Below are 19354 nucleotides of genomic sequence, written 5' to 3'. Positions count from 1 at the left end.
ACTAATTTAGATTCGTCAACAATGAAAGACTATAAATTTCTAATTTTTTATACATCTTCTAAAATCTAAAAGCCCTGATATATGTTTAATCTCCATATCCATAGTTATCTGACTGCACTGTAGTATTTGTCTGTGATTTATTGCTGTTAAAATTTTAAACCAAATCTATGACATTAGTACACATTCAAATTTTGTTTTTTTTAAGTATTTTTTTATTTGGTTTAAATTTGTTTTCAATTCCGTCTTTAGTCTGGTCAACGCTGGGCCCCTTATATCGCCGGACCCCGGTAAAATCTACTGGCTGTGCCGCCCTCTCGGCGGGTCTGTGTACGTGATACCGCCAGAAAACTTTAAGTCAACGTAGCTCAAAGCCCAAACCATATAGTCTAGTAGCGACATAGGTTTTTGATGGTGGTATTATAGGTTTTTTGGGTCGCTGAATCCAATGGAAGTGGTCTGGAAGCCCAAGTGTGGTGCGTTTAATTGTTATTAACAAATTATGGTAAAATTAGGTGTTTTTCAGGAATTATTAGAAGCCCTGTAAATAAATTGATAGTGTTAAGGTCTTCTCTGGTGTATTTTTGTCGCAGAATCGAATGCAACTAGTCGCGATTACTCACCACGTTGTAGTGACCACGCGACCCCCTATGTTGCGACTACTAAAGTACAATTACATACCACTTGAAGGTACACAGAAGGTGTTATAGAAATCTATTATAAAACACGTTTTACAATAAAATATATTTTCGGCAATGTATGAAATACTGCCTGTCAGTGTTTAAGGGTTATTATTGTATTGAAGAAGCTATTTCTTTGTGTCATCTTATGCAATTTACTATTTTACTTTGGAAATAAGCCACAATTTAAGTTGGAAATTAAATTTATTGTTGTACCGACTCCCACTTCGGAAGTCGATATCGAAATACAAAATATTAACCGTTTTTCCAATATTAGAAGCACTGTCAAAAACAAGCAAAAATACGGTTTACATTACATTCAAGTTCAAACATTTAATTTATAAAAAAGGATGTGTGTGTACTTTGTACGCACGTAAGAAGTTATACTTCTATTATGTGATTTCAACGAAATTGATATATGTACTTTAAACAGTTTATTTATATTTTATTTAAATATCAAATTAATTTTAATACTTACTACTTTCCAAAAAATTTTATTAAAACAATACCAAAAATTAAAAAAATAAAAGAATAAAACACACACAAACACATTGAAAATTGCCACAAAGATATAATTTCTGAACAATAATTGTTGGCAAAATTTTTAACTAAATACGTTTTTTGTGAAAAAAAAATTATATAACAGATATACTTACAATCATAAAATGTATAAAAAAAATAAAAAATAAAAACTTGCATTGGGGATCGAACCTGAGCATGTTAAGGTGCTTAGATTTGTAATCGAAGCCTCTACTCATTTACCCACTTACACATATCCGTCGTGTGAGAAGATAGGCCAACTGAACGTTTTACTGTTTAACAGTTCTGAATTTAATGAAATTAGTTTGATTTTTGTGGAATTAAAATATTCAAATACAACAAAACAGAGTAAGAAAATAATATATTAGATGAAGATTGGTAGAAATTTTGTTGGTAATCAAATTATGTAAATCAAAGCATTACCTACTAGGTAGGTACATTTTCCATTTTCTAAATAGGTAGGTAAGTACCTATGTAATTTTTTATTACAATACTGAAACATTTACAATTACGTACCTGTTGCTTTTAAAAACTATTTAAAAAGTCACTACAATTATAAAGTTGCTTTTGTCTGCGTCCTCACAACAATAAAAACTAATATACCTACACAAAATTTGTTTACCCATAATCATTGACGTATTAATAAAATAAGCGACATATTGAACAAATGTTGACAGGTCATTGTAATTACCCAACCAGAGCACGCATAACGTTTGAGCTGCGACCAGGACCAAGATTTTTGATGAGTTCGCGCACATATAAATTTACTCCCAACGTGTCTAAACAAGTATAACTTCAAAAACTTGAAAAAATCCTGATAAGAATAAAAAACCGCTAAATGCGGTAAAAATGAGCCTTACACAATATATTCCAGCTACAAAATAGTCAAGGAAATTAAGCATTTTGGCTCGCAATTTTTTCGTCCAGCATCGATTTACTTGAAATTTTCACAGAAGGTAGGGAATAGTTCAAGGATCATTTTCTATATCATGCCGCTGTACGCTAAAACCTTGGGGGTGGTTGCCACCCCATCTCGGGGGCGGGAATTTTTTATTAAATTTTAACCATGTAAATCGATGTCAAAAGTAATTCTGAGAAAAAAATGTTCTTTACATTTTCTTCGTAAAACTAATATTTTTCGAGTTATTCGCGGTTGAAAGTAACAGTTTTTCGATGAAAAAATCGACTTTTTTAGAGGGTTTTTTGAGAATACCTCGAAAAATATGCATTTAATAAAAAAAAACTGTGGATATCAAAATTGTATCTTTAGTAACACAAACCAAATTATTTTTCTGTAATATCTTTAAGACCAATACAAACCGAGATACGGCATGTTAAAAGTTAGCTGTTTTCGTCAAATACATAATTTGAAATATTCAAAGTAAAATAACGGAAAAACTTTGCATTTTTCGAGGAAAACTTAAATAATCGTTTTTGAAGTATACAGTTAGGCCTTTCAAAAAAAAATAATAAAAAGTTTCTAGTCTGTAAATTAAGCGACTTATGATAAAAAAAAGTCGGTACCTGCTTTTCTCTATGAAAAAATCAGTGAAAACAACCACCTAACTATCCTCCTAATTAACAATTGGTCTTCGCCTTTAATTTTTTGGAATTTCCCATTTTCCACCTTTTACTTCAAAATATCTCCTAAAATACTGGAGATACGAAAAAAATGGTAGACAACTAAATTGTAGCTTTTTTAATAACTAAAATTCTCTTGTACATAGATTTTCATTACAGTGAACAGTTAGAGAGATATAGCTGTTTAAAACCTCTATTTACGAACAAACACCCCCTTATTCGAGCCCTTTAAACCCACCCTAATTAAAAACTAAGGGATCTTACGCAATTTAGTTTACAGTCTTATAACTCTTCAAAAATCCTACAAACTTATTTTTGAAAAAACTTTTTATCGCCAAAAATGAAGGAGCTATGTTTATAAAACGAATTTTTCTTCGAAAAATTCGGATAGTCCGCTTATGGATAATTTTCAATGTATGTATAATACCTCAGAACCGGTTCGTATACTGGAAGATGACTAAAAAACTATTTGTATTTGTATTTTTACATATTTGTAAATTCGTATTTTTGTGTAAATAAATGTTATTGTAATTCTTTAATTCTACTTTTTTTTCTGTATAGATCTATTAAAATATCTACTTATAACAACTGTAATGTTATTAAGGGTAGTTTTTAAGGGTTGAAATATTACGATATTATATCCTAAAGTATAAAGCAATCATTATTTAACCAATCAAAACCAAATTTTACCCATATTAAAGTTTACAATGTTTTTATATAATTTTTGACAATAACGGGTAGTTTACACCCCTAAAAATAATCAACGCCCTTAAGCATGATATAGAATATGAAGTACAGGGTGAGATGATCCTAATCCCAAATTTTTATGGAAATCGATGCAAGCCGAAATTATTCTTTTAGGATAAGTAAATGTTTTATATATAGCTCCAAGGGTAATTCTAAGGGTTGAAATATTATGATAGTATATCTTAAAGCATAAAACAATCATTATGTAAATAATAAGAACCAAATGTTGACAATATTAAAGTTTAAAATGTTATTTTATAATTTTTTACAATTAGGGGTAGTTGTTACCCTTAAAAAACCAAAAGCGTACAACGGCTCAATATAGAAAATGAACTAGAGGGTGTAATGAACCTAATCCCAAATTTTTGTACAAATCGATGCTGGACGAAAAAATTGCGAGGTTTTGCCATTTTTTCAGCTTCATTTCCTCGACTAAAAGGGCTGATATGAATATTAAGTGGCGCAAAAATGAATTTTCATTTTGATGGAAAATAAAATTCTAAAAAAGATTTTTCTATTTAAAGATAAAATTTGCCAAATTTGAAAACGCGCCACTACAGAGTTAATAAAGTTTGAAGTTTGAAGCTGTTTTGCAGGTTTTTCCTCAAATTTAGCAAATATGGAAAAATCTTTCAAAATAAAACTATAATTTTATTTTGCATCAAAATGAAAATACATTTTTGCGCCACGTAATATTCATATCAGCTCTTTTGTAGTTGGAATATTGTGTGTGCGCCACTCCCAGTTTTAGCGTGTATAGCAGTTTTTTATTCTTGTTCATTATACATGTAGGTACCTATTTAAATGCAGGTGTGTAGGTAATAGTACTTAAAAACAAAAATTAGAAAACCTCTCATAACCTTCCCCAAAACCTATTATAGATAAGTACTTACCTATTAATGTTCAAAAACTTTTTATTACCAATCTAATCAATTTTTACGACCCTTTTAGTAAAAATTAACGAGCCGACCCAGACTGGGTGTACGTTCAAAGGCCCAAAAAGCTTTGATACGGTTTTATTATCCATTCGGTACCTCAAAAATTATTACCGAATACGGTATCAACAAAAGGTACTAAGTACTTAGGTACCTTCGTTACCTCAGCGGATTTCAAAAGAATCTCACACTTTTTCTCAGCAATAATAGACCTAGAAACTAGAGAGAGATGGACGATGGGGTTTTGTGATATCGCTGTCCGTTGACCTGTCGAACATTTTCTTATTGTCTGTGATTTTGGCGTCAATTTTGATTTTCAAGGTTTATAGTGAAAAAATAGGACATAAAAATTGGTACGTTATCATAAAAAAATAAACAAATTATTATCTGCTATTTAATTGTATCATAATACGAATTTATATGAGATTGAGCCACAATTATTTATATAAGTACCTAATGAAAATTACTTTTTTAAATAAAAAAAGACTAAGTTTTCAATCTAATGACGTGTAAAACAACATAATGTTACTCTATATCCCACCAGACTGAAAACAATGGGAACCTTCTCTGGTTACACCTCCGAGGCTTCTACAATTTGCAAGCCATAACGGATGCTGAGACTAAGAAAGATGAGGGAATTTTACAATTTATAATTCACGTCCCATCTGCTCAGCGCGGTAAAGTTCCAACGAGAATGGTTCCCTTCGTACTCCAATCAGAGTAAACATATAAATCAAAAATGAATAATCAATTGCAATTCAATTTCAATTTCGTCGCAAAACGAAAATACACCCGCATCGTATTCTAGTCCAATCAGAGAGTGCAGCAAGCACCTCTACCGGTTTCGAAACTTATTAGTCTCTCATCAGGAGGCACATATGCTGCTCTCTCTGATCCAACCAAAACAAACCCCGGCGTGCAGTCACGGAAGTCACGGAGTCAATTATAAATTGTAAAATTCCCTCATCTTCCTTAATCTCAGCATCCGTTATGGCTTGCAAATTATAGAAGCCTCGGAGGTGCAACCAGAGAAGGTTCCCATTGTTTTCAGTCTGGTGGGATGTAGAGTAACATTATGTTGTTTTACACACCATCTATGCCATTTAGTTCGTTGCAATCCGTGACTGCACGCCGGGGTTTGTTTTGGTTGGATCAGAGAGAGCAGCATATGTGCCTCCTGATGAGAGACTAATAAGTTTCGAAACCGGTAGATGTGCTTGCTGCACTCTCTGATTGGACTAGAATAAGATGCGGGTGTATTTTCGTTTTGCAACGAAATTGAAAATGGTTATTCATTTCTGACTTTTTTAATTGTTTGACGTTTCGATTTGAACTCCGGAAATCTTTCTTACAGTTGAGTCCGCGAGTCTTTACCCGTGCGTCATCATTTAAAGCATACGAAATAAGTCGGAAATTTACTAAACGCAACGGTAAGTGGATATTATTCCGATCACGGGTTATAGTATAAAATTTGACGTTATCAAATAAATAGAATGTCAAATTTAAGTTTTGCTTTAAAATTTTGATGCATAATTACAGCTATATTTGAAGTAGCTTATTAAATTATTTTATTATCATTGATTAATTAATAAATAAACAATTTATATAAAAGAATTCAATATCATATTTTTTTTTGTTATTTTATTCACTTTGGCGGAACCTTAAACACAAGCATTCAACTGTGTCAACAATGAGGTTATTTGTACTTTGTCAAAATTTATCGTAAAATAACATAAACTTATTATAAAATGTCTAACTCCAATATAAAATTAGTTGTGAAAACAACTGTTTGTATACTACAAAAAACTTCAAAATGCAAAAATTCGACAAAATAACAGCAAAAAATTCAACAAACTGACAGCCGAAAAAGTAAACAAACCAAAACGTCAGAAATTGTACTTAAAATATGTGAAGACATCCCAATCGTCTTTCTTTGTACCTATCTCTTTTCAATGCACTGAGTCTAAATCGTTCATAAAAATAACATGTGTTTTTACTTAATAACAGGCGGCAGCTGGTTTGTCATTAATTTCATGTGTGGAAGAGAATGATGCTAAATAAAAATTATGTGTTTTATTTCGCCAGGTATTAACGACGCACGGGTAAAGACTCGCGGACTCAACTGTAAAAAGGAAAAGAATTGAATCGGTGAGATCTAAAAGGATAATACCTATGTATTCCATTTCTTGCCAAATTTACAATTTAAATATAATATTTAAAAATACACCTTAAAAAAATTTACAATCCACAATTCACGATTCACCATTTACAATTAAAAATTCACGATTAACAATTGTATTCACACTTCACATTTCCCAATTCTATCACAATTCACAGTTTACAATTCACAATTTACAATTCACAATTCACAATTAACAATCTACAACTATCAATTCACAATTCACAATTGTAATATTTAATTGTATAGATATAATATATATTGTATAGAATATATTTATAGAATATATTTGTATTTACATTTTTAGGTAACTGAGCTAACCATACGACCTCTTCACGAGAAAATTTAAGAAACTACTGAAATTATTCTGTTATCTAAATATTGCACTGTTGTTCTATGATTGTTATTGTTCATGAAAATAAACGATAAATGATAATATCGCAATAAAAATAGACTACTCTGACTTTTAACCCGTTAATCACACACATCTTGTAGGGGAGTGCAATTAGAACGAAAATATGCATTGTTTCGGAAAAATTCAAACAAGCTTATATTTTTCTAAAACTTTTTTTGTTAGTTTATATACATGTTAAAGTAAAAAGTTCTACTCGCGGATTTGGCCGCTAATTGTTTATTAATTGTTTAAACAATAACAATTGTTTTGTATTAATAATTTTAAAAATATCGTTAAATTCATCATTTTACTTTGATCAAATATGTTTCTATTTTGTTTTTGATTATACTGAATCCGAATATGGCATTGCAATTTGAAAATTCTTATACAGAAGCTCTTATACAGTATGTTTGCGTAGCTAGGAACCACATGGAAAACTTTTTTATTATCAATTTTACGAAAAGAAGTTATTCTTCATAAAATTCTCTGGATAGTCAAAAATCTAAAACTCAACCATCAGATATCAAATTTTATCAATTTTATACGAGTTATGTCAAAAATATGAATTTCGTTAAAGAGAAGTACCTTTATATTTCAGAATATCAAAAAATGCTTTTATTAAAAGTTGTTTGAAATTAAAAACTATGTTTAAATATACAATTACATTATTCTAATCGAAAATTTTTTTTCAATTTTTTCTCAAATTACGGATACTCATCATCATTTTATTACTATTATGATAACTATTTTATTATCACTTTTACGAAAAAAACTTATTCTTCATAAAATGCTCTCCCAGGTCTAAAATCTAAGATACAACCATCAGATATCAAACTTTTTTAATTTTATACGAGGTATGTAAAAAATATGAATTTTTCTTAAGAGTTAAGTACCTTTATTATTCACAATATTTTAATTATAAGGATGTAATTTAACACCAAAACAAATTTTTTAATTCCAAACAACTTTTCTTAATAACTGTTTTCAATGTTGTTCTGAAGCTATTTCCTTGTGGCATTTTTATGATTAATTATTTATATGGGAAATAAGCCACAATTAAAATGAAAAAAATAATTTTATTAACGTTTCGACTATTTTTTTCTGTTTTCAATATTGTGAAATTTAACAATACTTTGAGTGAAATTCATATTTTTTGGCATACCTCGTATAAAATTATTAAATTTGATATTTGATGATTTCATCTTATTTTATACCGGGTGGTGAATTGGAACACGGGCCATAGGAAACTCAATGTAAAATTCCAAACTGTTGAATTCCTGCTTCCCTAATTATTTTACATCAAAAGACATTAGAAACTATTTGTAGAGGATTGAAATCTGTATTGAAAACGACTGTTAATATTGTTCTACAAACAATAATTATTCAAAATTTTGTAAAAATATAATACAATTTTCAGAGAAATACGCCAAAGTTACGCCACACACACTGCAATAATGTGTATAAGATTGCATTCGGTGACAATGAATTTATTATATTAACAATTTGAACTGTCAATTTCTTTATTTATTTTATCATTTATTCTTTAAAACACAATAAAGTTGATCAGATACCCTCAGTTAAGGAGAAAGTATTAATAATAAAGATATTTTCTTTAGTCAATAGTGTGCTCACTGTCAGTTAAATAGTAACGTGTGGCCTAACATGCCCACACATACCTACTGCGGTAATTACATTAAATTTTTCAAAATTTTGGAATGTGTTTAAATCGTACAACAATTGTAACTTCTGTTTTTAATACAGATTTCAATCCTCTACAAATAACTTCTCATGACTTTTGATGTAACATAATTAGGGAAGCAGGAATTCAACAGTTTAAAATTCTACATTGAGTTTCCTATGGCCCGTTTTCCGATTCACCACCCTGCATATACGATGTAGAGTATTTATAACGAATAACTTTTTTTCGTAAAACTGATAATAAAAAAGTTATCAATAGGTTCCAAGTTACGCAGAGATACTATATGAGCTAAAAAATTTTTTTTTGCTGAACATTTATTATTGTTGAAGTTTATTATAAATGTATTTTAGGTAAGTTTTACAGAAAAAAGTTTTGATCACTTTATATAAACATGTTTTTAGCTGGTAATTTTCGATTTTTGTATTACATTTTTGTTATCTTTCTTAATTTTCTCAAAAAGAAATAGTCTATTTCAATTCTAAAGTAAAATAATTCAGTGCATTTTAAAGATTACATCCCAAGCTTTAAAAAAGCACTTATAAAACTGTAACATATCTGTTAAAACTTGAGTAATACCGTCTTAAAGTGGTGGTAATTTTATAAAACTACAAGATTTCAAAAATTACATTTTTTAAGACATCATATCATTTGAATTAAATTTTTGAGATTTTTTTTTAATGACAAATCATTTAGTACGATGCTTGAAAGGAAAGTTGTGCCAAATTGAGAGTTTTATAAGAAAAATTGTATTAATTACTCATTTTTAAATCATTTTTTAACAAAATTCTTGTAAGGCTCACTTTCCGCCCCAACCGTACTTATGCCCATAATATATTATTTCTTTTTATTATAACCATAAAATAGCTTAATTATTCTTCCTTTAGGTTCAATTTGTAAAATTTCATTTGATCCATTAGTTAAAGAATTATATTAAAATAACTCAACCATGCACTTCGCCGTACGCTAGTTTACAGTGCGCCAATGTTTGTGAGAAGGGTGACTTTAGCGTTATAAATAAAAAATTATAGAAGATACAGATTTAATTTTAGAAAATTCTTTATGTAAGGTTTTTTTGTTAAATTTTCTGAATTTTTCAATGGTCAAATCAGTTTTGTTCTAAAATTTATATTTTCGGAGTTATTTAGAAAACCATCAAACTTCGTAGTTCATTTGTTTAATAAAAAATGAAGCACCCACTTCTCGAGTAGAACTTTTTGATATGTTGTTTATTAAACATTTTTTAATGAAATTACAAAAAGTTCTGTCTTGTTTGATTTTTTCCGAAGTGAAAATCTATATGCACTCCCCTATTGTTCAAAATTGGAAATCAGACAAATTATAGATCCTACTTATGAACAAGAAACATCCATAATGTCAAATCTGATTTTGACGAAACGCCTGCAAACATCTCCCATTCAACGGGAAACAAACAAGGTCTGGAGAACGAGCAGGCCGCTCTATAAATCATCTTTTATAAACCATAGATTTGAATTTGCTTTCAAAAAATTTGTTAAAAAAAGCTCTCCATCTTGTTGAAACCAAAAATTTTGTGATGATTCTGCCATTCTATTGAAGTGCAATAATAATTTGCTTATTTAGTATTAGTCTAGTAAAATAAAATTACACTACATGCAAATCAAAATGTAAATTCGTACAGGTTGAAACAAATTTTATATCAAAGTTTAGGTGAGTAAAAAAGATATTTTCAAGAAAGTATCCAAATCATACAAGGGGATCATTGTTTAAATAATTAAAAAGGGGTCATTTTTGCAAAAACATTACTTTTTTAACTGCTGAGGTCATTCAATTACTAATGAACGTATATAGGATTGTCTTCTGCTAAGTTGAAGGGTAAATCTTTCCCATAAGACTTACTAAATTAAATTTGACCCCCTATTTATTTAAATAATTATGCATAAACCTTTAAAAACAAATTTGCAAAAAATTATTTTTAGCGTTTTAAATTAGCACTATAAAATATCTTATTTTACAGAAAAAGTTGCGCTATATTATCAGTATTAATAAAAAAAATTAGTCCAAAAATATTTAATATTTTTTGAGATATTGAATTTAATTATTTATTGTTACTCTATTTTCAATTGCAAAAACGCGGTTGTTGCCAAAGAAATATTCACCTGTAATAAATCTTATTATTTTTATTTTTATGTATATTTTCGATAAATGTATTGATAAATTCAAATTTCAATTAAACTTCCCCTAAAATGGCATTTGAAAATTATTCAAATTTGTTTATAATTTGTTTTTTAATAACGTCACGGGGATTAAATATTTTGAAATGCCGTTTCGATAATTGGGTTCCTGGGAATTTTTCACTAATTAACAAATTTTTTTTGTATTATTTTCCTCTTCTTTTTTTTTCTTGGGATTATATTACTACGGGCCCTTTTAGGGTTAAGTTACATTTAGAATGTCGAATCTCTAAGTTGTAGATTCTAGAAGTAGTATAGCAGACGGGGTTCTAACTCACTTTGGTAACCTGTCCATCAGGGTCTCCGAAGCTGATGGACAGAAGAGCCTCCTTTGACCTTGGGGGTGTACAAGAATTACAAGAAGTGATCGTCAATGACCAGAGGGTTGTAAGAAGTGGTCGCTTATCTCTACATCTCTTCTTCTTTCCCGAAGAATTGTCACCTTGTCACCTGTCTCACCTGTATTTTCTTTGTCTTAAATGTTATGAAGAAGTAAAAGAAGCGGTCGGCAATGACCAGAGGGCTGTGTATTTGACCACCTTGTATATCGAGTGCAAAACTCATCGCTTATCGCTTCATCTCCTCTTCTTTTAGTTAAATTTGTACAGGGTGATCGAAATTTGAGACTTTAAAATTGTTTTTGTAGGTGTTGGTGAGTAAAAAAAAGAACTTGTGTGACTTGCTTAGTCGTATCCAACCCAGCCTAGCCTAGCCTAGCCAGATAGAAATGTTTTAAATTTGGAACTTAAAGAAAAAGCAACGTACCAAATCTAAAAGTTTGAGGGAAGTTAATGGTAGAAAAGAAAAACAAAAAATAACTATAAATATTTATTAATTAGAAACAATACAAACTATACAATATACTTAACTAAAATTAACCCTATGCAGCTCCACCAACGGAAAAGGTAACTGCCGCTCTCTTGTCCCAATTGGAAAGTCTCTGTCGTTGTGCAACTCTATTATCCGGCGACGCCCCTGTGGTGGTTGAACTGTAGGAACGACACCTGCATACCTGCTCCGTTCCTCCTCGTTTAATCGGTCAGCGGCATTAACCTGCTGCTGATGGTGGAACTGTACTACAACGTTTTCAAGACCCATTATGTTCAGTTGTGGTAGATATAATGCAATTCACACATCGGATTCAATTTATATAGTGTAACTGCATTTTTATATCAAAAAGGTTAAGTCGTACGTAAATAGATTTTTATTCTGCAAAATGTAGCTAATTATAATTTTCAAAATCATCTTGTTTTACTGATTGACGTCAATATAAATGATAACTGCATTTTTACGGGTCAAAAAGGTGAACAACTGATGTAAATAAGTATGCATTTTTCCAGGTCAAAAAGGTGAACTTTGATGTAAATAAGTTTTCATTGTTTATAAAATTTACATTTTTACAGGTCAAAAAGGTGAACTATGTTTCCGCTGGTGGTTTTGTTATCGTCCATGGTTGAATATGTCCTAGTGGATATGTTCTATCACTAATATGTAGGTTCTCTAATTGTTTAATAATTTTTCTTAAATCCTGATATACTTTAATATCTTTTTGTAACTCAATGACTTTCTCTTGAAACTGTGCAACTTTATGTCTATACTCACTCAAAGACATGATGCTACTAATAAATGAGTTGGTATCAAACTATACATTGTATTTTATTTTTTTATTTGGTTGGTTATACGTAGTATCATTATCATCACGTTTTCGTTTAGGGGTATTGTTCAATATTTCGTTTACATCAGTTTTTTGTTTTTTAGCATCAATAACGATATTTTCATCATTTATTTTTCGTTTTTCTCTTGTGTCTCCTCTGTTTATAGAGTCATTAGCGAACTCATTTGAAATGTCTACATTCATATCATCTAAAATTTGTTGTTTTGCTCTTTTGTGATTTAATAGCTTTTGTTGTATTTTCTGCTTATTTCTATGCTTGACATTTTGTGTGCGTTTTCTTGATTTTGAAATAGTTAATCCCTGTAGTAATAAGGTACAGTGGTTTATACTTGCAGCTAGTTTTTCTAACATATCTTTAGATTTATTTAATTCTTTAGTACAACTTTTTGTTACAGCTTTATAATTAACAGAACTAAGACCCATACCTAATTTCACTTTTGCTTTCATTGCTCCAGCTACACCAAGTGCTGCCAACTTTTCAGAAAATGCTGTATTTTTTGATCGAAACTGTTCAAGAGCTTTTTCAGCTAGAATCTTATCAGCTTCATGTCGTTTTGATAACTCTTTATTTTGAGAGTATGCAATATCATGTTCACGACACGCTTCATCTAACCCATTTATTCCCCTATCTCCTCTTGCTAATCGTTTATGCAATTTGGTTCCTGGTCCACAAAACCTATATCCACCAGGGATGTGCAGCTCAAAAGGTAGTTTATTAATGGCAGCGTTTAACATCTTCATCAACGACTTACAAATTAGTAAATAAATAGTCTAAGATAAGTGTTTATATATATATTTTTTCTATTCTTTAAACAAATAACCTCACATTTCCCCAAACATACTACTTGGTATATTCTTAGCACCAGATTTCGATTTCAATAATTTTATGTACTCACAATTTATACAATTTAAATTAGGTATATCAGTCTCTCCTCCACACTTTGGACATTTATACTTCACAGGTACAGGCATAATTTTATGTTTTACAGGTACAGGCCTCACTCAAAATTTTCTTTATTGTTGTTGATTTTAAGAAAAATAGGATACACTCTTTTTACAAAAGTACAATCAGGACTGAATTTTTTGTGATCTCCGATTATATTGTCATTTGATTCCCATTTGTATATTTCTACACCACATTTGAAACACTTAACTATATCTTCTACTTGAAGAAAGTAAAATCCACAAGCAGCTAACTCTACTTCTGATTTCTTCCCCTTCCAATTGTTAAAAGTTGAAAGTCTTGAATAGAAATCTTCCGGGTTAAGCGTGTACACCTCGAGACACATATTAATTACTGACTGACAAAATGTCGCTGAATACGCTTATTATATACCCGTAGGACAGTAACATGAAATTTGAATATAAAATCAGATCAAATGCACAATACAGTTAGTTCATTAGAAACTGTTAACATGAATGCTAGTAAGAAAAAGACAAGAAAGACCTCTAAAAGGAAGGTCTCTAAGAAAAAAGGTTCTAAAATTCCAAAACAAAAGTATTTCAGTTTAGTTAAAGTAATTCGAGACATTAGAAAGAAACTATTGGAAAGCAAACCAAGAACGTTAAGGGAAGCTATTCAACAAGCATTGCGAATTGTGAAATCTTACAAGAACATAAAAAAACCACGTGGTCGAGTAATTCAGGTTCCGAAAACTGGAGGTATATTACCTTTAATACCCATATTTGCAGGATTAAGCGCTTTGGGCACTATTGCCGGTGGCACCTCCGCCATCGTGAAGACGATAAACGATGCAAAAGCAGCTAAAGAAGATTTACTTGAAAAACAACGTCATAATCGTAAAATGGAAGCATTAGCAATTGGAAAAGGTTTATACTTGAAACCATATAAAAGTGGAATGGGTATTTTTTTATGAAGAAGGCGGATCAAATAAATATTCCAAAACATGCTTTGACAAATGTAGAGTTACAAAAATACGCAAAATTAATGAAAATTCCATATTTCAGAGGTGTATTTATGAGAAACGCGTTTCCGAAAAAAATTTGGCAACATGAGAGTGGAATTATTAATTTAGATAATAAAGACGGTCCTGGAACTCATTGGACAGCGTACAAGAAGAACAAATCTAAAGTTGTGTATTTTGATAGTTTTGGAAACTTGAGACCGCCTATGGAAGCTATATCATACTTTAATTCAAATGGCTATTGTCACATTGTATATAATCATAAAATTTATCAATCTTATAACACTGTAAATTGTGGACAATTGTGTTTAGATTTTTTAAATAAATACCTGTTTTAAAAGAATAATTTTTATTTACTGTATGATCTCCGTTTGAACATGTCGTTCACTTTTGTGTTATCTGGAAGAGAATCGGTGTTATCAACAAAAATTTATCCACCAATTATTTTAAACGAAAATGAACAGTATGTACTGGGTTTAATTGATTTTATGACATACAATACAATTCCAAATATAGACCAAACAAACAACAAGTTTTATATAAATGGTCACGATATAACGATTCCACATGGTGCTTATGAAGTTGATGATCTTTCAAAATATTTAACTGAAAAAATAACTGAATTAGAATTAAAATTAGATCAAACACCAGGTAAAGATGATACAGAAATTGATAAAAATATAATACAGAAACCACTGCAAGGAAACGTAGTAAAAAGTGTGGCTAAAAAACATCATCATAGTGAACAACCTACAAGTCTGGAAATGAGAATTAATAACAATACACTCAAATGTGAAATAAAAAGCAACAAAGTAATTCATTTTGAAAAACCACATACAATTGCCTCCTTATTGGGATTTACATCAAAACGGCTTTCACCTTCAAAGACTCACGTAGCCGAGAATCCTGTGCATATCACAAAGGTTAATTCTATTTGTGTGGAATGTAATCTAATCACTAATTCATACGTCAATGAAAATCAAGGTCATATCATTCACATGTTTTATCCAAATGTCTTACCGGGATACAAAATTGTTGAAATTCCAAAAAAAGTAATTTATCTACCTGTCACAAATAGATATATTGATGAAATTTTCATTAAAATAGTTGACCAGGATGGTAATCTTGTTAATTTCACACGAGAAGTTATTACGTTAAGACTACATTTAAAAAAAATATAATAATGGTTGTAATTTATAACTCTAATCCAGGTGTGAACAGTGTATATAATACTAAAAGTTTTGACAATAATATTAGTGATAAGCAGACGCTCAAACAGTTGACAACTGAAAACAAAGTATTTTTAACCTCACTGGGATTTAGAATAAAAAACAACAACAACAACGTCAGGAAAAAAGAAAAGCATAAGAAATACTTGGTGCAGAATTAGATTTTTTATAAATACTAGAATACTTAGGATTTTCTTGAGGTGTACTTGTAAAAAGAGCGAATATGAGTTTTAACATTTTGAATATTGGAGGTCATGTATTGGTTGATAACTCAGTTGTGAGTCGAGAAATGCATAGTCATTTACCCTATGCCAACGCAACTTTTAACCATTGTGATGAAATAAGGATACCTATTCAGACTCAAGATATATACACCTTACCTTCTGAGAGTTATCTGTATATTGAAGGGCGTCTAACGGATGATGGGAAAGAAAGCACTACTTTGCGTTTTGTTAATAATGGTTTGATGTATTTATTTGATGAGATACGATATGAAATTGGAGGCTGTGTAATAGATAGAGTGAGAAATTTAGGTATAACAACGACAATAAAAAACTATGTTTCGTTTACGCAAAGTGAATCTAACCGATACAAAAGTATAGGCTGGAACTATGAAAAACCATCATCAATAACAACTGACGCAAAAGGAAATTTTAGTGCGTGTATTCCACTCAAACTGTTACTTGGTTTTTCAGAAGATTATACTCGAATCCTGGTTAACATCCGCCAGGAACTTGTATTGATAAGAAGTTCAACAGATTTAAATGCAGTGACGTCTACAATGGAAAATGCAAAACCAAAAATTGAAATATTTAAATTTATATGGAAAATGCCGCATATTCAAGTGTCAGATTCGGAAAAGTTACGTTTATACAAATTTATTGAAAATGGATCTAATTTAGAACTTGCATACAGAAGTTGGGAATATCATGAAATTCCGCTACTACCACAAACAATGAAATTTAACTGGAACGTAAAAACTACTAGTCTACTAGAAAGACCACGATTTGTTTTGTTTGCTTTACAGACTGCCAAAAAGAATGCCATAAAAGAAGATGCGAGCCATTTCGATCATTGTAATATTACAAACTTAAAACTATTTCTAAATTCTGAAATGTACCCGTATGACAATTTGAACTTGAACTTTGATAAGAAACAGTATGCCATTGCATATGAAATGTATGCACAATTTCAACAGTCGTACTATTATAAAGTTGGAGATCCATGTCTTAGTTTGGAGCAATTTGGTTCTTTTGCCCCCATATTTGTTATTGACTGCAGCAGACAAAATGAATCAGTTAAGTCGGGAAGTGTTGATATGAGAATAGAAATTGAAACCAATAAGAATATACCAGTTAATACAGCAGCTTATTGTATAATTATACATGACCGTATTGTTAATTATAATCCGCTAACTAATGTAGTTCAAATGTTTTAACTGTATTTTATCTATTGTGAAATAAATATGTAATTTTTTAAATAAAAAGTTTAAAAAAAAAAATATTGTTTTTTTTTGCTGACACTACAATTTTATGATATAAAAGCCGGTAACAATCTCATAAACAGTTAAATGAATAAAATCCATCAAAGATGTTACTACACAAAATATTTTGGTTCGTCGCATTGTTAAATGTGTGTTTTGCGTTTAACGTTTTTAGAGAACCATTTATTATTAATAGGCAACGAATAACATGGTGTACTTTAAATGCAGACTCTTCAATTACTAGAGTAGTCCATAAAGCTATCAATACATGGAGCAATGCAAGTGGAATTAAGTTTAAGCAAGTTAATTGTACAGCAGAAGAAGCACCAAAGCTATCAATTTTATTTGATACGCATACCCATAGAATAACAGGTTTATGTTTACCAGCCGAGGAATGTAAGTTATTTTTTGACATTCAAAATGTTAGAAATGAAATAGCCCATACAATAGTTCCTACGTTGAATAATCAAATTCCATGTGGGGAAATACATATATTAAAAAATGTTTTATGGAACTTAAAACTAAACGACTTTGAGACACCAGGTTTTAATTTGCAATTGGTTTTAACGCACCAAATTGGTCACTATTTAGGGCTAACCGATAACCGAAACTACAATTCGATAATGAATAAATTATATCTAGAACGCCGTCCTCAAGAACTGAGCAACGATGATATAAGTGCTATAGAATATCTTTATAAAAATGGAACGGTTAAACCCCAACATAAACTAAACTTTACCTACGTTCCTAATCATCATCATCGTTCTTATGGAATCTCAAGGATCCGTTATAGGGCATTAAAAATGTATTCATTTGTATAAATAATTGTTTCTCAATAAAAATATTTACTTTTTTTTTTTTTTGTGTAATACTTATTTAACACCATGTACACAATAAATAATTTCATAACTGTTCTGATATCGAACAAATATATTTAGACCAGTTTGAAACCTGTTCAAACCTGTTCAAGACCTGATCAAAACCTGATCAAACCTGTTCAAGACCTGATCAAGACCTGATCAAAACCTGTTCAAACCTGTTCAAGACCTGATCAAAACCTGATCAAACCTGTTCAAGACCTGATCAAGACCTGATCAAAACCTGATCAAAGCTGTTCAAGACCTGATCAAAACCTGATCAAAGCTGTTCAAGACCTGATCGAGACCTGATCGAGACCTGTTCGAGACCTGATCGAGACCTGTTCGAGACCTGATTCAAAGCTGTTCAGAGGTTGATACCTACAATGAATAAGGATATAAAGAGACAACTTATAACTAAACGAAAAAACATTCAAAGTAAATTGAGACAACTAAAGCAAGGACAAATAATCCAAGAAGATTTATTTAATCCAATTACAAAACACTTAAAAAATATTGAGACCAAGTTGAATAAGAATTCAGGTTCTGAAAATGAAACAACCAAATATGAACCTTTAAGGTACATTAAAAATGATGATGACATCAAAGAAGACAACATTGAAGTGGATGATGAAATCAAAGAAGACAACATTGAAGTGGATGATGAAATCAAAGAAGACAACATTGAAGTGGATGATGAAATTGATGAAGCAGAAGGAGACAACATTGAAGTGGATGATGATGAAATTTATGAAACAAGTGATATTAAAAACTCTATATTAGAAAACATTGAAGTGGATGATATAAAAGAACAGATTAAAAATGATAAAAACTCTGAAACTCGATTTGAAGCTAACCAGGAACGTACACTTTTTTTGGATCAGTATGATCCATTACCTAGGAAATATATTACAGAGATGCAGGCTGATTTTTTAAATAAAGAATTTGATCATAAATATGGAGTTAGATTTGATGAAACATCTGAAAAGCTGCTGATTGGGAATTCCGAAATCAACATAGATGGTGCTGATGTTCTTTTAAAAAACAAAAGATATAAAGGTACGTCTGGATTATATGAGCTTTTGTTTAAGAAACACCCAGCTAATTTTACAGATCAAGATGTAAATAACTATGCAAAAATAGTTGTAGCTACGAATGCTCACAGAAGACATTATTTATCAAGTAAACAGATAGATGGTAGTAAATTAAAAAAATATAAAAAA

The 19354-nt window shown here is 30.4% G+C and overlaps 1 protein-coding gene across 1 annotated transcript; it reads left to right on the top strand.

Moving 5' to 3' along the window:
• Window positions 1-16620: 16620 nt before the first annotated feature.
• Window positions 16621-17229, top strand: LOC126887299 (uncharacterized). The gene has a single exon (XM_050654716.1). The coding sequence runs from the start codon at window positions 16621-16623 to the stop codon at window positions 17227-17229; it is 609 nt and encodes a 202-aa protein (XP_050510673.1).
• The last annotated feature ends 2125 nt before the right edge of the window (window positions 17230-19354 follow it).

Source organism: Diabrotica virgifera, chromosome 6 (assembly GCF_917563875.1).
Source record: "Diabrotica virgifera virgifera chromosome 6, PGI_DIABVI_V3a".
NCBI classification, from domain to species: Eukaryota; Metazoa; Arthropoda; class Insecta; order Coleoptera; family Chrysomelidae; genus Diabrotica; species Diabrotica virgifera.
Note: the sequence above shows the minus strand (reverse complement) of the source record. Positions and strands in the feature narration are given on the sequence as shown.

Coding starts and splice junctions, on each gene's coding strand:
- LOC126887299 (XM_050654716.1), top strand. CDS start 16,621: ATGCCGCATATTCAAGTGTCAGATTCGGAAAAGTTACGTTTATACAAA.